Source organism: Lepisma saccharinum, chromosome 6, assembly GCF_977018435.1.
Source record: "Lepisma saccharinum chromosome 6, izLepSacc3.1, whole genome shotgun sequence".
NCBI lineage: Eukaryota > Metazoa > Arthropoda > Insecta > Zygentoma > Lepismatidae > Lepisma > Lepisma saccharinum.
The window spans coordinates 37,860,192-37,886,213 of NC_139234.1; the positions used below are offsets into that span (position 1 = coordinate 37,860,192).

The 26,022-nt window shown below is 35.0% G+C and overlaps 1 protein-coding gene across 3 annotated transcripts in view; it reads left to right on the plus strand.

The window, feature by feature from the left end:
• Nucleotides 1-24,440, plus strand: part of LOC145988701 (uncharacterized) — a 95,212-nt gene extending 70,772 nt beyond the window's left edge. Inside the window, exons 10-16 of one of the 3 annotated variants that reach the window (XM_083123788.1) lie at nt 5,715-5,825; nt 6,202-6,315; nt 13,627-13,774; nt 21,300-21,377; nt 21,675-21,790; nt 22,510-22,630; nt 24,166-24,440. In XM_083123788.1, coding sequence (XP_082979914.1) covers nt 5,715-5,825; nt 6,202-6,315; nt 13,627-13,774; nt 21,300-21,377; nt 21,675-21,790; nt 22,510-22,629 — 687 coding nt within the window. In that variant the 3' untranslated portion in view covers nt 22,630; nt 24,166-24,440. Of the gene's footprint in view, nt 1-5,714; nt 5,826-6,201; nt 6,316-9,988; nt 13,775-21,299; nt 21,378-21,674; nt 21,791-22,509; nt 22,631-24,165 lie in introns of those variants that run through there. The other 2 variants (XM_083123790.1, XM_083123789.1) reach the window with 2 other exon arrangements.
• Nucleotides 24,441-26,022: the final 1,582 nt, after the last annotated feature.

Genomic DNA, 26,022 nt, shown 5'->3' on the forward strand with positions numbered 1-26,022 from the left:
GGCCTCGGCGAAACCGAAAAAAATGTTATAACTCGTAAACTATTAGAGCAATCTACTTCGGGTTACTTTTGTTTTGCAGCTAGAACATCAGGGCATGCAACCGTGCAGATATCAAAAGCCAAAGCCAATAAAAGGGGTTGGGTGGGCCTTCAACTTTCAATGAAAAAATCATAAAAATGGGGAGTTTGCCCCCTCTTCCCCCACTATTTTGGGAAGGGGATGCATACTTTAGCCTTATTTCAAAGAATGATCCTTTCTCAATCGAATGAAAGTCCTTTCATGTTCCTGGGTGCATTACATTATTGAATATGTGAAACAAACTCCAAATTTTTATGATTTTTTTCATTGAAAGTTGGGGGCCACAGCCCCCCCAACCCCTCTTATTGGCTTTGTCGTTTTGATGTTTACAATTCGCACCAAATGGCCTCGGCGAAACCGAAAAAAATGTTATAACTCGTAAACTATTAGAGCAATCTACTTCGGGTTACTTTTGTTTTGCAGCTAGAACATCAGGGCATGCAACCGTGCAGATATCAAAAGCCAAAGCCAATAAAAGGGGTTGGGTGGGCCTTCAACTTTCAATGAAAAAATCATAAAAATGGGGAGTTTGCCCCCTCTTCCCCCACTATTTTGGGAAGGGGATGCATACTTTAGCCTTATTTCAAAGAATGATCCTTTCTCAATCGAATGAAAGTCCTTTCATGTTCCTGGGTGCATTACATTATTGAATATGTGAAACAAACTCCACATTTTTATGATTTTTTTCATTGAAAGTTGGGGGCCACAGCCCCCCCAACCCCTCTTATTGGCTTTGTCGTTTTGATGTTTACAATTCGCACCAAATGGCCTCGGCGAAACCGAAAAAAATGTTATAACTCGTAAACTATTAGAGCAATCTACTTCGGGTTACTTTTGTTTTGCAGCTAGAACATCAGGGCATGCAACCGTGCAGATATCAAAAGCCAAAGCCAATAAAAGGGGTTGGGTGGGCCTTCAACTTTCAATGAAAAAATCATAAAAATGGGGAGTTTGCCCCCTCTTCCCCCACTATTTTGGGAAGGGGATGCATACTTTAGCCTTATTTCAAAGAATGATCCTTTCTCAACCGAATGAAAGTCCTTTCATGTTCCTGGGTGCATTACATTATTGAATATGTGAAACAAACTCCACATTTTTATGATTTTTTCATTGAAAGTTGGGGGCCACAGCCCCCCCAACCCCTCTTATTGGCTTTGTCGTTTTGATGTTTTAGCTGCAAAACAAAAGTTACCCAAAGTAGATTGGTCAAGTAGTCTGAGAGTTATAACATTTTTTGTCAATTAAGTGTACAAATTTAAAATTCGCACCAAAGGCCTCGACGAAACCAGGGTTACTTCCTGACGACCGCCTTGGCAGAGTAAAGGTTAAACTCTGTTTTAAGATCTGTACTATGTTGTCGCCCAAAATATGTAAATTGTAAATTTTGTCGAGAGCACAGAAACAATCCTCTGGGACTGGACAAACGTGAAGTGGGAAAAATAAACAAAACTTCAGAACACTGCATGTCAGGAGTGGGTAGCACAGCGTACTACGATACCAGAGGTTCCAGATTCGAATCCCAGCCTGGGCATGGGTGTTCTTTGTGACAGGTCCTTCAATTTCATCATATCATCACTGATTAGCGATTAGCCAAAAGTGGCAGAAATGTGAAGTAAAATAAACCAAATCAATCAATCGACTACATGTCAGGACAATTATTTGTTTCTTGATAATGCAGTTTTCGGTCCCTGATTCCATTTCTAAACTTTGAAAATAAATTGTTATGAACACAAACATAAACTAAATTAAATTTTGTGTTGCAACTATCCTTCAATGGTGGATGAATGCATAATTAAATACAGTACTAATATATTAGTATTATTTCAACTGCTACTAATGATGACTTGGGGAAAATGTTAAGACAATAACGTCATAATAAAGGCATTCATTTTGAACAACTTACTCTAGAGGTCTCATTAAACATAAAGCAAACTGTTTATGTGGAATTATTTTTTTTAAATTCAATGTTGACTTGAGTTCTGAACTTGTGAAAACAGCTCATCAATTCCTTCTTGTGCAACAGTTTAATATGTGAGTATCAAAATGAGAAACCTTCCATTACATCCATATCATTTACTCCTTTGAACTCAGTAATAACACTGGTATATATTGTCAGTTTCACAGTAGTTTGTAATGTTCGTGATTGTAACTCCTGTGCCACTCTTTACAGGGTTGGACAGTTGAGGCATGTGCCACACTTTATCTGAATAGGAGTGTACCTCCAAAATTTGAAAGTGCAAAAATGTACATATTTCATGAAGAATTTTACGTTTGGAAAATATCCATGTTAAAATGTAACTATTGTATTGTTTTTGGGGTGGAGCTTGGGTATAGAACCACCCCTGATAGGGTATGGAAATTTTCTTTCATTGCCACAAATGCTTTGGTCTATTGAGTATTAATCTGCACCCTGACTGGCCAACATTATAGACAACCGTTTAGTGATGTAATCGACCTTTCAGCCAATCCCTTGTTTACATGCTGAACAGGCATGTATCTAAAAATATGTTTCGGGGGGGGTGTAAGAACCATGTGTCTCAGGAATAATAATAATAATAATAATAATAATAATAATGATAGTTTAAATTGAAATAATTATATTAAATCAAATTAATACTAATAACAATACATAAATTAAAATTATATTATTATCACATGATTAGGTAAAAAGACTGTACTATAAGAATAGAGATATAACAGCGCATATTCATTATGTAGCTTACCTGTAGTTAAGATTGGAATAACTTACATAAAAACAAGTGCTCTGGCAATGAAATTAATGTCAAATACATGAATAATTGAATATTTATCGAATAACAAAAATGATGTTCCATGTAGTTGGACAAAAGTAAGTTTCTGATTAAAATTTTATGCATATTATTTTGAGTAGTAGTGTACATAAATCTTCTTTGTAATGTTATTCAAAACCGTATGATCCCAATATAATCCTTGCCTTCTAAAAAGTTCAGAGGAAATTAATAACCATCGATTATGCAACAAATGCTAATATTTTCATTACTTAATTTTAGTACTTGGTAGTACCGGATCCCTACCCCCCCCCCCCCCCTAAATACGTCCTTCCTGTCCTTCAAAGCTGTATGATCCCAATATAATCCTTGTCTTCCAGTAAGTTCAGAGGAAATTATACAACAAATGCTAAACGAGTATATTTTCATTATTTAATTTTCGTACTTAATAAGTCTATCTGGTGGAGTCCAGACCCCCTAAATCCATCCTTCATGTCCTTCAAAGTCGTATGATCCCAATATAATCCTTGTCTTACAATAAGTTCAGAGGAATATATATATATCAATGGCTAAACGAATAAATTTTTCATCATTTAATTTTTGTACTTGATAAATCTTTCAGGGGGGGTCCGGACCCACCCCTTCCTAAATATGTCCTTGATGCTAAACTAATCTAAGTGAAATTTAGTCTTAAAAGATGCAAAGCCTCAAAAGCAGATGGTATGATGACTAGAGCTTGAAGTTTTCTAGTATTCAAGGAGCAAATTTTATTAAATAAGTAAATTGCTATGTATGATGGTCACAAGAGTAACGTGGACATGCAAATGTAACAATCTGTTATGACATTTAATATGCAAATATGACTTGTGTATCATATTTATTGTAACTTACTCTAAATGCCTTCTACATTTGTATTAAATAATTATTTAGACTAGTTATACGTATATCACCACTGGAATGAGTTAAAAAATGTATTATGTGTACATCAAAATTGGTAAATCCTATCCAAATCCTATTGAATTTATACGTGCATGTATAAATGCCCTTAGGCAAGTTTTTCACAGTATAGCTTTAATTTTTGTCGAGGAAGAAGATATCTGTGTGAAAAATAAAACAATTCTCTCATTCCATTTACTTTGTTAGTGTGCTTTCAAGAACAATCTGACAGACGGAAGATTATTGTAAGATATCTTGAATTTCATTAGGTAAATTTGAGTTTGACAATTAACAATTTTTCGTAGATTAGTATGTCCGTATCATCTGTGACTTCTGTAGATGTATTTGGAGTCTGATTACATGAAATAGTAAATGGAAACTCAGCACCTTAAATATTTTAATTAGCTTATATATACCATTTAATTGAATTAGAATTTTTGGATTTGTTGGAATCACATAGACCCTTTATATTGTTAACATATTTGTATCCTTGAATTTTTGGAAAGTTCACCTTGAACACTGGGAATTATACTTGAATTTTATCATGGTCCTAGAGTAGCCACCCTGTCGGTAGGATGTGAGATTCCTTTTGACAGCAATGCGGACCCAACACCACCACCATGATATGCTGCAAATAAGTGTCCCACAATACTTGGGAAAGTTCTCCCATTTCTCTTCAAATGCAGTCCATAGCTCCAGGAGAGTGGTTGATGGATGCTGGCATGAGAGAACATGACTCCCTACAGGATCCTAAACATGCTTGATTGGATTTAACTCCAGGAAGCATGCAGGAGAGTTCATGCATGTGTGGCCGCGGTGGCTCAGTCGGTAACGCGTCTGACTACCATGCTCAAGGTCCCGGGTTCGATCCCCGGCCGGTTCAAATCCGGGAACTTTTCTAACGGTGAAAGCGGCCCCGGCGCCCACCCAGCGTCGAATAACATGGGTACCTGGGGGAAACCCTGGGGGGTAAAGGCGGTTAGGGGCGTGATGCTGATCACATCACCCCCACTCACGACCGGATCAAGAAAGTGTGGGGCGTTACCCCCACACCCCCTATACGCCTTCATGGCGTGGTGCTATGCACAGGGGAACACTTTACCTTTTTTTTTTTTTTTTTTTTTTTTTTTTAATACTTTTACCTTCTGGAAAATTATCAATTAGCTGCACCCTACGAGGCCAAGCATTGCCATTTGTGTGGAGGAAATCTGGGTCCACAGCACCTTAACACCTGAATATAATGTGTCAAAATCTCATCTCTGTATCTAATGGAAGTTAAGTCTTGTCAGTCGTCACGAATAATTTTGCAGAGGAGTGTTTTCCAGGTTACCATTATGCCTCCTCAACCATTTTACCACTTCCTCCATACCTTCACAAATGTTTGAGTGCTAAACGCTTGTTCCTGTACCAATGTGAATCCATCAGGAATCACTGTGGAAACTGAATCGCGGCTCATCCATGAACAGAATATTGGTCCACTGTTGGTCCACATACTGATGGCACCACTCCAGACAGCTTCTCGTGCAAGTGGGACATACTACAGGTCTCCTAGCATGCATGCCTCTTTGCCAGAGTCGCTGATATACTGTCATGCTGGATACAATGTTCCTTTAGATGCTGCAAGGTCCAAAGTCAACTGCTGCTGCTGTCCTATTGCTTTGCTCAAAGGATTAAATACCAGTCCTTTCCATGAGATGTCACTTTAGATCATCCTTTTCCAATTCTTTGGGATATATTTTTGATATATATATATATGGATAAAAGCAAGGAGGGCCGCCAAAAGAGACGGAACCATCTCTTTCTTTCTATGCTGAAGATGCTACAATATAGTTCGCAAAGATTCGAATTTTTTTCCAGTGTGTTAACATGAAGTTAATGATTGAAAAATATATTTTCTCCTCCTAGTTGGCATGTTAATTTTGTGTAATAAGCAAATGTTTTCCCTCCGTGCAGAGTTTGGACATTGGTGCCATCGTGTCTCAACGCTTGACAGCCATGAGGAAACTGCAGGAAAACCCAAATGACTTAGAGGCCATTAATAAGATGTACCAGGCTCAGAAGGATGTAAGTTTATTTAACTTTGTAAGTAGCTGTTGTTTCTGTGTTCCAAGAACTGTGTATAAAAGCTGTTTTCTATTGCTTCACAATACCCCCCCCCCTCCCCCCCATAGCGTAGTGGTAATGCTGTTGCCTTGTAATCAAGGGATCCAAGATTTGGTCTCTGAAGAAGGGCCATGGTGGTTCAGATCCTGTTTGAAAACTGTAGGTCCAGTTTGGATTAGCCTATATGCATAAAGTGGACTGTAACCCAGTGAATGCACATAGTAGTCTGGATCCCACTTTAAACTATATGTCTTGTCCCGATTAGCCTATCTGTGCATAAAGTTGACTCAAAACTTTACTTCTTATAAACTAGCTCACATGTGCTATTCTCTTACAGATGCAAGCATGGGCTGCTTCTAAACAACAGCCAGGATTGTTTACAGGTAGTACAGGAGCCAAAGTGCTCTCACAGGCCGAGCTGGCTGCAGGATTTCAAGCATGGGCTAAGAGGGTATGTGAAAAAAATTAAAACCTGAGACTAATACTCTAATGTATATTACGCATTTTTACTATGAGACGTAATTATCAGATAGAAAAGAGATTTGCAATAACATTGTTTCTGTTTTATGAAATATATGAACTCTAATGATGAAAGAAACTTCCCTCTTTTTCTCATATTTGATTTCATTTGTACTTTTTTTTTAACTGTTATTTGGAATTACAGGTTCCACTTCTCTTAAAATAAATCCTTTTCTTTTGCATAAGCTGAATCTGCAGAAAAGCCACAAAATATCTGTTATTTATTTTGTCTCGTGTGTTTTTCTTATTTCTATCTCAGTTGATAAATATTTATCCCTTGTATATCTTTACTTTCCTCAAGTTTTATTATTATTTATTATTTGAGCTGCACTGCTTCACAAAGATTAGGGGCAAAATTTGGTTTCAAACACATACCTAATGTGATAGTAAGGTTAGTCACAGCTTGCAGTCTGAAATGCAGAAATAATATGTACAGTGTGGCAGATCAAATTCTAGCTGTGATTCGAGGGTGTAAGGTAACTTTGCAGAAACGAAGAGATTTCCGATAAAGATAAAAAGTATACTTCTCATAAATATCTATCTCCCAATCATTAAATTTTGTATAACAACATTCAAAACATCATTCAATTACACTGTTTCACCCATAAATCTCATTGTTGAATTGTCTGAAGATTTTGTGGTTTCCTCGAATGCTGTTGATGAGGATAGCAATATCCATAATCCATCTACTCTTTTTACATCAAACCGGATCTCTTTTATTACATATCATATTTTCCATTGCCTATTTACAATCACTTTTTCATTTTATGGGTAATTAATATTTTATTTACACTGTTTATGAATTGAATTTATAAAATTTGATGTTTATAAAACTGAGATTTTTAATTAATTGTAATGATAATTTCAGAAATGACTGAAATTTGAAACAAATTTCTACTGCTTTTATTGCATTGTTACTGCAAATCTCTTGTTAAAATATTCATAGTTTTCTTGCTATAATTTTTCTAAAAAAAAAAATATTTTAAATTTGTGAGATTCATTATATTAAAGATTTTTTTTTCCAAATATTAAGGTCATAATAATATTAATTAATGAATTAAAAATAGCAGTTGAAGAAAAGTTTGTTATTTAACTTTAGTAACTAGAAGTGTTTTGAATATTTATCTGCAACAAATTTTCAGGTGTGATTATTGTAAGGGAAGCTCTGTGTTCTTCCCAGTATTACATGCTAGCAGGTACAGACCATTTCATGTAAATGAGGTGGAATCTGTATCTGTGCAAGGGAATAATTGATCCTGATTTATATCTGGAAAGCAGAATTGTTATCAGGATTTATATTTCCACACTACTTGACATGAAAGGCACACAAAACATTTTTTTGGTAGGTTTTTCCAAAATTGAATTTATAGAATTGGGATTGATAGTTTTGATATGTTAGGATTAAAGTGGACGAGATGGAAGGTTTTTTTTTTTTTTTAAATATTTATGAAGGACATGAACAAATAAGTGAAAATTTATTCGCTAGGATTTTATTTGGAGATCACTGTTGAGGGCTCAACCACATTACAGCCAATCACTAGAGGCACATACTTTTGGTAAATAAAAAAAACAAAATTTCAGTACAAAAACAGTCAATTTCGGGTTCAAAAGCGGTAAATAAAATAAAATTTCGCTGTTTTAGCTGTATATAAAATTACATTTTGGTTTTAAAAATGTGAATATAACCCAAAATTTAATTTAAAAACTGCACTTACCATACAAAATAGACATATCCCTTCTAATAGCACATTTATGTCGTTACCAGAATATTAAGTTTATTCCTGTGTAAAGGGGTCTATTTTTGCTTCTCAAATATTTACAGCAGAATTGATCAATTTTCAGTGAATTGCATAACTCACAGGATAATTCTGACTTCAGAAAGTGTCGTGTCTGTAAATAAGCTCTAAATTTTGTGTTTAAGAGTCTATTCGCATTTTGCAGTTCATTTCTCATTATTTCGAAAATGCACCTCTCACCTTTCAGAAACGTGAAAAATGAACATTATATTACTATGTGTTATTTCACATTTCCTGTTTTCGTCAAAAACTAAATATGCATACCTCTACCAATCAGTGTACTACCCATGTAAGGGCATGTGTATATTGGTAGTGTAAACTTGAAAACATTCTGGTTAACTGGAACGAACCTGTGCTAGAAGAATCACTTTGAAAATAAATTACTTGCATTATATTGTGTAGAGCTGAGTTGGTACCACCATCGCTGCTGATACTATTACCAATTTCCACCGATCCTGTTACTTGAAACTTGAAACAATTCAAAGTAGTTCAGAATGTTTATAAATTTCTACATACAAATCTATACCATAGCAATCTACCAGAGTCTTGCTTTATTACATTATGTGGTGGTTCGCTACCTGCGACCAGTGGCTGAGGTTCACCTCAGAAAAGAGCTACGTAAGGAGCTCCTACTGCTAAAGGATCAATCTCTTCATACAGTGTGTTCCAAAAATAACGACAAATGTATATGTTGCATAATTTCCAGGCTACTTGTATGCCATGAAAGTATCATACAGCATTTTTATGGACTCGCAAGAGACTTCAACACTGGTAAAGTATCAGCCAGTATTGTTGATTACATTGCAACCAATACTTTCCGATCAGCCCTAATTTTTGTGATTTACACAGTGGTTATGTGAACTTTTAAGAACAATTTCATATCAGTTCGTCCCACTTAATACATTACAGTAGTATTGAATTACTACTTTATTTGGTCAGGAACAATGTGGCATTTAATAATTTGACATAGAACCATTGTTATTAAAAGAGATCCACACAAACAAGTAATCAAGTTAATTAACCCAAACAGTTTTGAGTGATCTTCCACCCCATTGCTGACATGTCCATGGTTACCATATTGTTAATGAAAAACAGGACATCTTATTTTTGAAAATTTCAGCAAAAAATTCAATGGTTTAACATGTATATTACATGTTGTAATATACATGTTGTTTGTTCACAGTATAATCTGATTTTTTAATAAAACTTCTCACAAAACTATCTTAAAGCATGATTTAAGATGGTGCCCAACCTTTATTTTTTTTAGGCCAGTCAGATTTAACAAAATATTTAAAAAACGACCGTAGTTAAGTTCATCTGAAAATTTACATTTTTGTTTAGCATTTCTATATTCTAATGTAAACGTAAAAGCACAACAAAGTACAGATGAGTTTTGAGTCTAATATGACACGGCATACAAGATGGTGTCTGATGTCGAGCTATCGATCTCTATCGACTGCCTTTCAGTATTGGTTTTAGCGATGATCATATTTGCACTTGACATGTAATGAGCATTTTGAGGCTTCGTGTGCTTATTTTTAAGTTTTCATTTCTTTTTGTTAATGATTTGTGTAGAAAATATGGCCATTTTTGCTTGAAAAGAAAATTCACCCAGATGCTCTTTTTTATTTTCTCAAAAGAGGATATGTCAGGGACAAAAGAATACATATGGTGACCCTGGATATGTCAACATCCAAGTTTGTGTCCTTCATAAAATGACGAGGGGTGGGGGGATGCAGGATCAGATTTGTGAAATGAGGATGTAGAGTGCCTTTCATGTGAAGTTAAAGACCTGAGAATTTGTTGCAGGCTCTTCACCCAGCACTAGCGATATACCCACAGAGGATTACAGGTGGAAGACTTTCGTCTCTTGACTTGACTTGCTCTGCTCTTTCGCAAGTCCTATAAAATTTATTGGGAGCCAATGGCCAGGAAGGGTAAGTACCACGATTATTCTCTCCACAGCAGCAACATGAAGATCAACAGCCATAGGATCCTACCTCCAATTCTTATATCTGTCAATGTACATTTAGTGTGTATTTTAGAATATCTGTTTATCAGATGGAGGTTCTGAAATTTATTACATTGATATCTTTGTACTTTTATACATATGTGCCAATTAATATATTAAACATTATAAAGGTTTTAACTTTGCAGCTTTTCACACATTAGTTTTGTGTTTAGAAGTGTTGATATTGTAGATTGTTGAATTACATTTGTGTGTGTTGTTAACAAATGTATCGTAATGAACATTTTTATTAATTAGCAATAATTTTGCTTGCTAAATAATGCCATATTTACTGAGAATTAGTACATATACATGGGCAATTTCTTAATTTTAAATACTATGCAAAAAAATTTAAGTCATAGTGATAAAGTAAGTGGAAGTGAATTTTAATGCTAATGTGTATGGAACTTTCAATATTATTATTGATTGAAACAAAAGGCAGTTCTTATGAAAAGTAAATTCATAGTAACCCCAGTGGAAATTTAATATGCTTGACTTGACATAACTTCACTATAGATTGAAGAATTTTAGTTGTTAATTTTTTTATGACTCAGTAGTAATGTGTTTAAAAATGTTTTTTTTAATTATTAATTTTAGTTTTTTTCACAAATAGTAATATTTAAAATGTAGATACCGTAATTAAACATCTGTGTTGTACATTTTCTGATATTAAAGTTACATGTAAAGTTTATACCATAAAATATGAACTGTTTCAATAGTTTTAAAACTTCTTTTTAATATATAGGTCTTTACAATGCCAGATTTTAATTGTCAGTACTTGTTGGTGCTTGAATTTCTTAATGGAAGTATAGGATACCATTTACATTTTTCCTTTCACAGCTTCTTTGTTATATATCTCCAGGCTTCCATTGATTTTGTTTTAGCATGTTAAACATACGTAAATGAAGTTTGCATCTTGGATAAATGTGTATAACTAGGACATATTTGCATTGGAAACATCCACAAGTAATTAGAATTATCAGTCTTAAGCCAACCTGATGCTAGTTATCATTTTTGCTATATTTTCCCACTCATCCCCCAAACCCAACTGCTTGTACCAAAAAAAGCTAAGCTGAAAGTCACATGTCACACCTTTACACATCATGGAATGTTGATGTTTTGTTTGTGCCTGCACTTTGAGGCTAAAATCATATTTTTTTTGTAATTTCATTCATATTTATGTAAGTGAACATAATTTTGCTGCAGATTGTTTCTTACATCCAAAGTAATAATTTTGAGGTGTGTGCGTGCTTATAATTAAGGTCTACATAAGCATAGAATATAAACCATAGAAAATTACACATGGTGTTCTCGTAATCTCTCCAACATTACTGTTGTAATAATGTTAATAGCTATAGAAATAGTTGTGGTAAGTAGAAAAACAAAATTGCAGTACAAAACTAAACTGAATTTCTCACAATTTTGTTTTTATGTAAGTATCATTTTGAACTTATCATAGTGAAATTTGATGTGAAACCTAACTCGTAACAGACATATTCATATGCTTTCTATTGGTTTCATTTTGCTGCAGAAGCAATGTTCTCACTTTGAAATCTTGGAAAACCAGGAAAAGTTAGTATAATCAACCTATAAGTGAACTAGTCAGGGAATTTTGAAAACATATTGAAAAACCTGGTTCAATTTTCTACATGTGAGGAGTTGAGAATGAATATAAATTCCACCTTTTCTTGAACCAACTTCTTGATCAGAAATATTATGTATAAAGTGTGGTTATAACAGTTGGGCTGAAAAGTTCGTAGGCTAACATAGTAAAAAATATTTTTTTGACAAAATTCGATTTTATTATTCAATATAGTTGCCTTCGAGGGCGATACAATGATTATAGAGGTCATACAATTTTTCGATGCCATTTTTATAGTACGATTTCTCTTTAGCCTCAAAATAGGCCTCAGTTTCGGCGATTACCTCTTCATCAGTGCTAAATTTCTTTCCAGCAAGCATTTTTTTGATGTCTGCAAACAGGAAAAAGTCACTGGGGACCAGATCTGGAGAATATGGTGGATGGGGAAGCAATTTTATTACGGTTGAATATTGCTAAACATTGCTCCGAATCATCAAAACGTTGTTGCTTTTGATTGATTGTGAGCATGTGCGGCACCCATTTTGCACACAGCTTTCGCATGTTCAAATATTCATGCACAATATGTCCAACACGTTCCTTTGATATTTTTAAAGTCTCAGCTATCTCGATCAACTTCACTTTACGATCATTTAAAATTATTTTGTGGACTTTTTTGATGTTTTCGTCGGTAACAGCCTCTTTGGGGCGTCCACTGCGTGCGTCTTCGATGCTCATTTCGCCTCGTTTAAATTTAGCAAACCACTTCTCAATGGTTGATTTTCCTGGTGCAGAGTCCGAATAATGTTTATCAAGCCAAGCCTTGGCTTCAACAGTATTTTTTTTTTTGCCAAAAAGCAATGCTTTATTAACGCACGAAATTCTTTTTTATCCATTTTTTCACAATAACAAAAGCTGCTTCACTCATAATGCTATATCTCACGAACTAATTATCCGGCAGCTGTGAAATTTATACACGTATCTTTTAAAGGTTAGTACTAAGTAAAAATCACATGGATTTAATTCTAGTAACGCCATCTATGAGTCAGCCTACGAACTTTTCAGCCCAACTGTTAGTTTATTTTTGTTCATTTCTTTTGAACAGTGTTGATTAAAATTGATCCTCTTAAATAGCAAGTACAGTTTAACACTAGAGACCTGGTAATTAACATGTTAAAGCACTACAGAATGAAAATTAATTTTAAAATTACATTGAAATGTCTGGGATTTTGTTGTTGCCAAAATGAGTGGGAATCATCAGAAATAATCAATTTTCCACTTCTATAAAATTCTAAGGATAATCTACACTCAGGAAAGTATTGTTGGCTTGTAAACTTGTTTAACAGTTTATTTACATTTTGCAAGCTTATTTTGTGACAAAATGTGGCAGGAAAAGACACTCCATGCATTTGGAAATTACATAAAATGAACATTACAAGTATGTAATTTCACATTTCATGTTTGTTTCTTAAGAAAAAAAAATAGGCATGTCCCTTCTAATAGCAGTCACAAGCATTATTCCTACACAGTACTGATTAAAATACATTGTTCCCATACAGTACTTATGTAAATAGCAAATATGTAGTATTGATTATTAGGTAGGATGACACCAATATGTAAGTCTGGTTGACAAGGGAAAATAATAATGCTTACTGTCAATTCATGGATGGTAAATTGTTTTTAAAACTCTTGCATATTATAGAATTGTGTTTGAAAATTTATTTGTATTCCAAGATTATTTTATTCTGCTTATCGATTTGTGTAACAATAGTGAACGAGTAGTGTGCACTATTTTTAGCATCATTAGTGATGTAACAGTTAGTGAAGTTTTACTTGTTAACTTTTGATATACTTCCACAGGATCAGCTGAAGGATGCCACTCCAGTGAATGGAGGGATGGGGATGTACCTTCTCCAGAAGATGGGATGGAAACCAGGAGAGGGTCTGGGCAAAAATAAGAAGGGCACCTTGGAACCTCTTCAACTGGATATTAAAATGGATAAGAAAGGTTCTTTGCCTATTTTCATTAATACTATCAGGATACATAGGATAATTTAGAATCAGAAAGTGTCGCATCAGTAAATAAACTCTAAATTTCGTGTTTTAGAGTTTATTTCGCATTTTGCAGTTCATTTTGTATCATTTAGTGAAAAAAAAAACATGGTAGGAAAATTCACCTCACCCCTTTCAAAAACATGAAAAATGAACATTATATCCTGTTATTTCACATTTCATTTTTCCGTCAAGAACAAAATATGCATGACTTTAGGTATTGGTATCATGTGGTATCAGGTATTTATTCACTGGTACTTTCAGCTGATACTTTTTCAGAGTGTTGGGGATATTGCTGGGTCTGCAAAAACTGCATGACACACTCAACTGTAATTATCCTGAAAAAAAAAAAATGTGATTAATTAATTCTTTGAATGTTTAAAAGCAAAACTCTTGAAAATTGATGCATATGATTACGATGGACACGTACTTGCACATTAATTTTGATCAATATTTTGAATGACTTTATAATCTTAGATTTTGAAGCATCAGTCGGTATTGGTGAGACTTGATAGGATTGTCATTGGTGCAAAGTGGTATCAGCTCAGGCTTTTCTTCTTCTTCTATTATTATTATTATTATTATTATTGTAGTAGTTAGGTTCGAATCCGGCTCTGGTCGGAATTTATTCGGCCTACATACAGGGCTGGTGGCAACCCACCATTGTGAGGAAATTGGGAAGCTCCGAATGAGTGATCGGTAACCCGGTTTAGAAGACCTACAATCGCTGGGGGTTTGTCGGGCTGACCACCCGTCACCCCAATACTGGTCTAAGACCTCCACGCTATAACAGGTGACGCAGGAACAGTGTGGGAGGGAGACCAGCAGTCGGTAGGTAAGCCAAGGCTCTCAAGGGCTGTCATGCTGCAGGTTATAGTATACTAAAATATATGGTATTTACCAATACTTATAATCAATATGGTACACATTTGATATAAAATTGCAAATCCTTCTTGAAGACAAGAAATTGTTCATTAACCTATTTATTTAATACCTGAAACCAGGGCACATATATCCATGCAAAGAAAAACAAAATGGTAGAATTTTGCACTAAATAACAGGCTATTTAATTGGTAAGTTTATCCATAATTTTACCAATAAACCGGTACACCTATATGCCTATTTCAACCAATACTGATATACTGTGCGTTCATTTCGATCTTCAGCCGAGAGATCGGGAGAAGCGTGGTGGGCGGCGCTGACGGAGATGCCGACATTTCCGGCCTGTAATGCCCGCTTATTTTTATGGACATATGCAGACTTTTATATAAATATTGCAAAACGAGCACTATCCTGTGTTATAAGAGTACGGTTTTAATTTTAGTAACTTAGTGGCTGTATGTGCTGATGATTTTGACATGCCCATCTCCTGTGAAACACGGCGTAGAGGTTTGTTTGGAGAACGTTCTAACGCTGCAACAATTTCTTCGAGTTTTGCTTCTGTTAGAATCCGTTGTTTTTGCTTAGGTGTTTTAAAATTTAACGATCCAGTTTCTCATAATTTAAGGACAAGATGTCTAACCGTATCTCTACGTGGAGGTGAAACGCCTGGGAATTTCTGTACAAATTGCCTACACACGTCTCGACACAAGTCTGTTTTCACGTAAGTGTCATACATAAGAATTGTGTGTTCTAACGTAAACCTTGCGGCTGGCATTCCAATCGTCTCACTGACACGTCACACATACACACTGCAATAACACAAACAAGTAACGGCAAGTAACCAACAATATCACTCTTGCGCACAGTACGAAATTAACACGCTCTTGGTTTACATCTGCTCGTCACTCACTATATTCACAGCTCTGTCTTCATCTAGTCGCCAAGGAACAAAAAACTCTAGCTCGGAGATTTCAGATTGAAAGGAAGCTCACGAAAACCATTGACTTTTAACGGTTTCGTCTGCAGCGTAATCTTGATACAGTGTTGCACATACAAAACCACCAGACGATCCCCATCGACACAAAACTCTTTCAAGGATATAAACTTAAGCAGGACGTTACTGGTCAAAACTATGATTAAAATGTTTTATTATCTGTGGCTGTTAACATCGTTTCTAAAGCGTATTTATTTGTGTATATAAGAGCAGAACTTGGATGAATTACAGAATAACTTTTGCGTGTTATAACACAGGTTAGTGCTCGTTTCTTGCAATATTTATATAAATGTCTGCATATGTCCATAAAAATAAGCGGACATTACAGGCCGCAAATGTCGGCATCTCCGTCAGCACCGCCCGCCACACTTCTCCCGATCTCTCGGCTGAAGATCGAAATGAACGCACGGTACTATTCCATCCCTAAAATACAATATTTGTATATTCTTCATAATGAATGCAAATGTGCAGGTTTGTATGAAAGAGATGTGTATGTGCTTCCCATACAATCCAGGGATATGGGAAGTGTAATCACAATGAAATAAAAATGATCATTCCCAACCACTTGACACAATGTAGTTATTTTTTACAATATCAGCCCAGAAAACATAAAATGCATTACCAGCTAATAAAGGGTGATCCATAAAGAATGCCGGATTTGAAGTTGCTATAAATGAAATTTATTTTTGAAAAAAGAGCACAAAACACATACCATTCTCTTCAGGAGATATTAAGGTTTAAACATGAAAAACAATATTTGGCATATGACCCCCCTACCAGCCCTACATGCAATCACTCGGTCCATAAAATTCACCATGACCCGATCACACATTTCCCCATCAAGTGTGTTGAGGACACATCAAATTTCTTGCTTAAGTTCCAACAAATTTCGGGGTTTGTTCTGGTAAACTTGTGACTTGGTGTACCCCCACAAGAAAAAGTCACATGGCGTCAAGTCACAAGATCGAGGTGGGAAGGTTTGGCCTCGTCGCAACGAGATTATTCTGTCCGGGAACTTCTCAAGCAGCAGATTGATTGTTTCTTCTGAACTGTGACAAGTTGCACCGTCTTGTTGGAACCATACATTTCCGATGTTCGTTTGATCCAAACGAGGCCAAAGAAAATCAGTTAGCATTGCACGGTAATGAATTCCATTTACTGTCAGAGCATTTTCTTCTTTGTCTTCAGAAAAGTAAGGACCGACCAAACCCCCACTCCAAATCCCACACGAAACTGTAACTCTCTGAGGATGCATTTCCTTTTCCTGAATCACTCTTGTGCTCTCAGATCCCCATATTTGGCAATTCTGCTTGTTTACGAACCCGTTTAAATAAAAATGAGCCTCATCGCTGAAAATGCACTTTGCGAAACGCTCGTTCTCTCGTTCCCTTTCAAGGATCCAGTCAACAAATTGCCGTCGTTTTCCATGATCCGCTGGTTTCAGTTCCTGCGTTAACTGCACTTTGTATGCATACAAGTGCAGATATTTCGTCAAGATTCTTTGCATTGTTGTTGGTGCCATATGCAGTTCTTGAGCATGACAGCGATACGATTTTGCAGGACTCGCAGCAACAGAATCACGCACAACAGCAATGTTTGCTTCACTCCGACGACTTCGAGGGCTTTTGATGTCTTATGTTGATCCAGTTTCTTAAAATTTCTTGATCAACCTACGAACATTTGATTCATTTGGTCCATGAAGATGACCAAGTATCATATGGAATTTCCGAACAGTCACCACGAAACTTCCACCATTCTTGTAGTGTGTTTTGACAATCAAAACTCGCTGTTCCTTACTGTACTTTCCATGGCATTAACAACACACACAAACAGTACAACAACTGAAATGCTTCTCAACACACAACCTCAATGATAACTGATAACAACAATCACACAAACAATGCTGCCAACCAAACAAAAAAAATATGGCGTCCTTTTCAAATCCCTGGACTAAGGATAAAATCTACATTAGGAATAAGGATATTAAATTAGGCACCTGGAATGTTCTGAGCCTTTACCGGCCTGGGGCATTTGAGTGTACAGTTAATGAGATAGTTAAGTATAAATTACATGTAGTAGCTGTCCAGGAAGTTAGGTGGCCAGGAGAAGGGAATTGTAAAACTAAAAATTATACTTTTTTCTATGGTTTTACTGAAAATCATAATTTTGGAACAGGCTTTTTCATAAATAATAGAATTATCTCGGATCTTAAAACAGTAGAATTTATTAATGATAGGAAATCATATGCAGTTTTACAGGGTAGGTGGTGTAAAATTATTTTAATAAACATACATGCGCCAACGGAAGATAAAGATGATAATACTAAAGATGATTTTTATACAGAGTTAGAACAGTTATTTGATAAATTTTCTCAGTATGATATGAAGATTCTGTTAGGTGACTGTAATGCACAGATTGGTAAAGAAGAGACATTTAAACCCACGATTGGTAAAGAAAGTGTTCATGAATTAACTAATGATAATGGTATAACATTGATTACTTTTGCAACCTCAAAGAATTTAATTGTGAAAAGTACCACTTTTAAACATAAAGATATCCATAAATATACCTGGTCTTCTCCAGATGGTAAAACTCATAATCAGATAGATCATATTCTCATTGATAAGAGAAGGCATACTAGTATAATTGATGTTCGTACACATAGAGGTGCTGACTGTGCCAGTGACCATTATTTAGTATTTGCTAAATTAAGAGAAAGACTCTCAGTGTTAAATCATAAGCAACAAAATCTAAAAGTTATAAAATTTGATACAGGAAAGTTAACTGATGAAAGAATTAAGAAAGATTACCAAATTAAACTGTCAAATAGATTTGTTGTTTTGCAGGATTTAAATGATGATGAAAATATAAATGAAACAGATGTAAATAAGAATTGGGAGCACATACGTAATGCAATAGAATCAGCAGCTAAAGAAAGTATAGGATACCATAAACCGAGAAAAATGAAGCCATGGTTTGATAATGAATGTCATAATGTAATAGAAATAAGAAATCAGGCTAGACTTACGTGGTTAAATATCTCTGATGATACAAATCTAAACAATTATAATAGAATAAAGCGAGAAGTTAACCGCACGTTTAGAAGTAAAAAAAGAGATTACTTGAAAAGCAAAATTAACGAAATTGAAACAAACAGCAAAAATAAAAATATCAGAGATTTATATAAAGGTGTAAATGAGTTTAGAAAGGGGTGGCAACCTAAAGTAAACTTGATAAAAGATAAAGACGGTGATTTTCTAGCTGACCCAAGCGATATTCTAAATAGATGGAAGAACTACTTTAATGACCTTTTAAATGTCCATGTAGGAGATAAATCAGAAGTAAATGAAGTCCACACAGCTGAACCTTTAGTTCCAGAACCTAACTTGACTGAAGTTAAAGATGCTATTAAAAGGCTAAAGAATAACAAAGCACCTGGCATTGATTTAATACCAGCTGAGTTAATTAAATATGGTGGAAATTTGTTAATATGTCAAATTCATAAATTAATTTGTTTAATATGGAATAAACAAGAAATCCCTCAACAGTGGAAAGAATCCATAATTGTTCCTGTGTTTAAAAAAGGTGATAAAATGAACTGCAATAATTACCGTGGAATTTCTCTACTCTCAACAACATATAAAATATTATCTAACATTCTTTTAACAAGACTAACTAACCCCATATGCTAATGAAATTATAGATGATTTCAATGTGGATTTAAACGTAACAGATCAACTACAGATCAAATTTTTCACATCAGACAGACACTTGAAAAAAGTGGGAATATAATCAAAATGTCCATCAGCTATTCATTGATTTCAAAAAAGCATATGATTCGGTCAAAAGAGATAAATTATATAATATATTAGTAGAGTTTGGAATACCTAAGAAGCTTGTTAGTATGATAAAAATATGCACCAGTGAAACAGAAAATAAAATTCGTGTGGGTATTAATATGTCTGACAAATTTACAATTCATGATGGGTTAAAACAAGGAGATGCATTATCTCCATTGCTCTTTAATTTTGCCTTAGAATATGCTGTTAGGAAGGTAAAAGAAACTAAAGAAGAATTAAAATTAAATGGTGTGACTCAGTTGTTAGCATATGCAGATGATGTAGACTTACTGGGGGATGATGTGAATACAATTAAGAATAATGCTAAAATATTTTTAAAAACTGCTAAAGAGAGAGGTTTGGAAGTTAACAAAGAGAAAACTAAATATATGCTTACAGGCCGAAACCAAGTGTTAGGTAATAATCAAAATCTAATTATTGATAACATCTCGTTGGAACCAGTTTCCAAATTCAAATACTTAGGAATAATATTAACAAATGCAAATTATATTAAAGAGGAAATAAAAAGTAGGCTTAATTCAGGAAATGCATGTTACTTCTCTCTTCATAAACTTTTGTCTTCTCGTTTAATATCTAAGAAACTAAAAGTTAAAATATACAAAACAGTAATTTTGCCTGTAGTATTATATGGATGTGAAACTTGGTCCCTTACATTGAAAGAGGAACATAAATTGAGAGTATTTGAAAATAAAATCCTTAGGAAAATCTTTGGACCTAAAAGGGACGAGGAGACAGGTGAGTGGAGAAGGTTACATAATTTAGAACTACATAATTTGTATTCATGTCCAGATAATATTAGAATGATTAAATCAAGAAGACTTAGGTGGGCAGGCCATGTGGCACGAATGGGAGAGGAAAGAGGAGTTTACAGGATTCTTGTTGGGAAACCTGATGGTAAGAGACCTGTAGGAAGACCAAGACGAAGATGGAGGGACAACGTTGAGATGGACCTAAAGGAAATCAGTAGGGATGGAAAAGATTATATTGAACTTACTCAATATAGGGACAGATGGAAGGCCTGTGTTGCTGCAGCCATGAACCTTCGGGTTTAAGAAGGCTAGGGAGTTAGTTAGTTAGTTAGTCCTTTTCAAATCCGGCGTTCTTTATGGATGACCCTTTATTACTTAATGAAAGAAAACTTCTTTACAACACATAGTTCATTTGCTATTTGCTCTTCCTGATTGGATAGTGGTAACGCTGTTGCCTTGTAATTAAGAAGTCCATATAGAGGCACATTCTACAGTTCTTTGGATCCCACTTGATTTAAGTCGACTTTAAGCTCAAATAGGCTGATCGGAACTAAAAATTAATAAAACATTGACATGTTAATACAAGCAAGTAAAATCAGGTATAGGTGAAGGTAAAAAGAAGGTCAAGTTCCCTGTGCATGTAGCACCCTGCCACATGTCTTGTACACATTTAGGGAATGTGGGTGTAGGGCCTCACACATTCTCGATCTCGGCCATTTTGGAGGTGATGTGATCAGCACCATGGTCCAGCTGCCTTTACCCCCAAGGGTTGCCTCCATTTACCTATTGATTTGAGGCTGGGTTAGCCCCAGAACCACTTTATGCAGGGAAAGGGTTGGAAAAATTCCAACCTTAGAATCAAACCTAGGACTCCCACATGGCAGTCATACACACTACCGACTAGGCCCCCGTGGCTAGTAAAATCAGTGTTTATTAAAATCATATGTATATAAATATTGAAGAAAAATGTGTTAATTTTCATATTATTTCTTTCAGGATTGGTTTCTCAAGAAGAGTTGGTTTTTAAGCACCCACAAGTTATACCCCAACAGCCATGCCACAAAGACTTAACAGGTAATGCAATATTCTAATATAATTATCATAATTATATAAGATTGTAAGGATATTTAATTTTTCATTGTCATTTTACAGTGTTAACAACAATAGAAAAATGAGCAGATGACAAACAGAATGAATTAAGAATAATGATTGAAATGTGTAAATTAGTTTTGTATTATTTTTGTTAAAGGATTAACTTTACAGTTATTTTAACCTTTCCAGTCCTGAACATTTACATTTAACTAGCATTTGCAATTGAACTTTCTGAAGTTAGTAGCATCTTTGCAGTAATAAATAATTCATTGTTTTCAGGCAAACACCCAGTGTCTGCTCTAGTGGAGCTGTGTACAAAGAAGAAATGGGGTCCACCATTCTTTGACTTGATATATGAAGATGGTCCGGATCATGAGAAGAACTTTCTGTTTAAGGTAAGAAGGAGCTTTTGAAGTGAATTTTGATACTTAGCATTTTTTAAATTGTTTTCATGAATTTTAGGGAAGCTAAAAATCTCACTTTGTTTATGTTGTTATATGTTGGTGATTAGATGAGAGAATGGATATGCTGCTTCCACTCACATGCTAAAGTTATTATTAATATACTAGGGCTCCTGTGTAGATAAATTGTTATCACTCTTGGCTTTAGCGTGAGCAGTCCCAGGTTCGATTCCCAGTGGGAGCCCCCAAAATTTCATTTTATTCTTGTTTCATGTCTGAGAAACCCAGTTTTTGGCTCTCTGATGGTTTCTTCTTGAATGACTGTATTGCACATTTCCACATACGGTGGAATTCAGCTGTCTGTCTTACCTGTAAGACAGCCTGATACAATTCTGGATATACCTCGACACTCATCTCTTCATAAAAGTAATAACAAAATTACAGAATGTTTCACTAATTCACGAGTTATTTACAGAAATATAGAATTGGTAAAATTATCCATAATTTAACTGATATGCATATGTTGGCTGATATTAATAGAGTACCAAGTATTCAGGCCCATTTATTGTAAATTTGAAAGTTCAGTCATTACAATTTTTTTATTATTATTATTTGTTCTACTATGACTTTAACTAAGTGAATATCATGCAAAGATGCAATATGACTTTACTCTTACATGATGTATTATTTAATTTTTTTCTCTTGTGTTTCAGGTCATTGTGAACGGAACGGAATACAAACCAGCTCTTCCTAGTCCAAGTAAGAAGCATGCAAAAGCAAAAGCAGCAATTATGTGCTTGCAAGCTTTAGGATTGATGCCAAAAAACATGTAAGGTATGTATATACAATATTCGATAGGGATGTAAGGATATGAAATTTTTGCAGTTGTTGATATTAGTTTGTGCTAATGTATAGCGTTTACAAAAATAAGTAGGAAGTTGTTCAAGAAATGAACATATGTTCAATTTTCTTATGAATAAAATTGTCTCAACGTACGTGCATGTGTGCAGTTTCTCACTGCTGTGAATATATATAAGCACCAGCTCTGTTTCTGAAAAGCAGGAGCTCACTGTGTGAGCAGATCCACACAGTGAGCACCTGCTTGTGAGTACATTTTGTATTTATTTGTATTTTCTTGTGCAAGCCATAGGCTGTACACACTACACTACATATTGACTTACATTGGTATAATTACAATAAGTACCTCTTTTGACGTTTATAAGGTGCACATACACACACATATTGCACATACGGTTTCCACAGTACACATATTTTAAGCCGGATCACATCACTTTGTGCAAGTTTCTTCATTCTTATCGCTTTCTGTTCTCTTTTGCTTGCCGTTCCCTCACTTCCTACAAATATCTCCCCACTCGTTGCACTGTTTCACTTTTAATTCCTCTTTTCTCTTCCACCATTATATTTCCCTCCCTGCTATGTTTTAACCCACTTGCCTCGTAAATGACGTGTATAAGGGCAGGTTTAAAACAGATGCTCATCACTCTCCCTCCCCGCACAGGGAGCAGATAGTTTACCTGGCTTCATTCTTCATTTTTACTTGTTTCCAGCCCCTCAGTCTTAACCTCCCCTTTCTTTTGTGCTTACCAAATTTTTGTATCTTGCTTTCCTCCATTCCCTTGACTTCTGTTGATTCCTTAGTGAAGTCTTCGTCTGACAGTCGGCTAGTATTTCTTGTCTGTCTATGTCCAGCAGCCTCTCTCCGATTTGATTTTCAACTGATATATCTAACCTTCCTCTGGTTTCCCACACCCACCCTATCCCAATAAAAATATTCACGTGAAATGCAGTACGTGATCCAAAAAGTTGAGAAATTTGTGGGTGCTCAGTATTATTAAAGAACACCATGATTGAATGCCACAGAATGAATCTGTGGGGCAAGGCCGTGCATAATGGAAGAGAAGGGGAGAAAGTGACTTGATGAAGCAAAGCTGCAGCAAACGGCTGGTAGCTGCATTTACTTACCCTCTCATGAGTTCATTGGTCGAGCCCTATCAAGATCTTGATGGTCCCAACATAACAGAATGTTATAAAATTTTTCTCAGTTTCGCATTTTCCAACATTTTAAGTTTTTTTTAGCTTATTCCCCTGAAAAATGTAAAATCGAGGTTCCACTGTACTTGCTTTCTTTCTCTCACTCCAGGGATTTGTGGGACTGAGTGTAGTTGTTACCTAGCTCATATACCAGATTTTTTTTAAAAGATGCTGTTTTGGTGCGAAAATAGGTGCTGGCTCATGTGGCCTAGAGCATTAAGTGGTCAACTTTGATAAATGCAGGAAAGCAACTTTATAGAAGTGATCTGTTTCTTTTACAAATGTCCCTAAATGTATTAACATTTTTGTCGTTTCAGGTTGACCACGTAACATGTATTAATAAGAGCATTGGAAATCTATTCAATGGTTGATACTTTCAGAGTAGATTTCATACAACTTGAAAGAATTGTCAGAAGTAAATGTGTACTTGTGTGTGTGTGTGAGAGTGTGTCAAAATTATCAGTGTAATTATCCATTGTCATGTGTTTTCAAGTGAAGTTCACTTACATTGTATTAATGAGTATTAATTGATGTTTATAAATAACTTTCACTAAATATCTAAAGAGTGTAATCAGAATGTAGAATAGAAGATGTTTTGTCCACTTTCTTGTGCACATATATTAATTTGTATAGTGTTCTTTATAAATAAACAAATGAGAAATTATGCATTGTTTTGTTTAAAAATTGAATAGGTGACACCCAAATATTCACATTTATTTCATTTATTATTCATTGTTTAATTTGTGTGTTTAATATGCACAATATATTTGTGTTGTATGAATTTCTATTTTGTTATGTTCGTAAAACGTGATGTATAATTTTATTATGATCACATTATTGATAATGTAAAATTATGATGTATAAACTTTTATATATATTTTTTGACCATAGAAACGATAAGAGAAACAAAAGAAAGTACATCAATAAGAGAAAAATATATTGAAATTTTATATAGTGACATCAGAGTTTTCTTGAATTTAGCAAACTAAAGAAGATTTGGATAAAGGGAAATATTAGGATGTTTCGTTGAAGTTTAAGGAAAAGGCTTGCTTCAAATAGCAAATTATAACTGATTTTATTGACAAACCTGAGAGTTTCTAATCATTAGCCAATACGACTTTGAACCAATACTCTTAACAGATTCCCATCGTTATTGATACTTGAAGAGTTTTACAGTTCAGATTATTTTTAATTTCAGTATAAAAGTTTCACATGGTATAATAATTATTTAATCACAGAATCTAATTTTTCCCACAATGATGTTGCAAAATTTAAGAAAGTAATGCATTTTGCATAATTTCTAGCATATTTAGACACAGCAAGAATGTTGTGTGGCAATTTTATAGACTTTCTATTATCAGTATGTGTATGTATCTGTGTGTGTGTGTTTGTGTGAAGGAGGAAACTTGTGAACTGTCGGTACAGGACAGATTGTCATTGACGTAACCCACAAAAACGTGTTCGGTTGTTTTCTCCTCGCTTTGGCTCGACACATGAGCGGAACAACCTGAATGCCTCACCGAGAATTAAAACTAGTCATCGGCGTTTGTCTCAAACCACTTACCCATGGATGCAGCATAACCCTGCAAGAAATATTCATAGGACATCCCCAATGTCCATATGATATCCATGTATATCATAAACATCTGTTGTACGTCCATGCGCTCTCCATTGTAACCACTAGTTCATAATACGAGGGTCACTATTTATATTTTGAGCCTAACAATGAAAAAACAGGAATTTGGCATTGAAAACTGCTTTATTGTTTTTCAAAGTATTCTCCTTTATGGTCAATACACTTTTGCATTCGTTCGAACCATTTGTCAAAGCAGTTTTTCCAATCTTCTTGAGACACCTCCATAATATGGTTTTTGAACGCATCAACGGCGTCTTCCGCCAATGAAAATCATTGTCCATGCAATTTATTCTTGACATTCGGGAAGTCATTGGGTGCCAAATCAGGACTGTACGGCAGATGACCCATCAATTCGATTTTTTGACAGTTCATAAAGTCGGTTGTTAGATGAGATGTGTGACAGCTGGCATTGTCTTGATGAAGAATGATCCGACGGCGTTTGTTTGTTTTCCGTATTTGACCGAAGACCTCTGGCAAACAAATTGTTGTGTACCATTCAGAGTTGACCATTCTACGTTCCTCTAAGGGCACAGTTGCC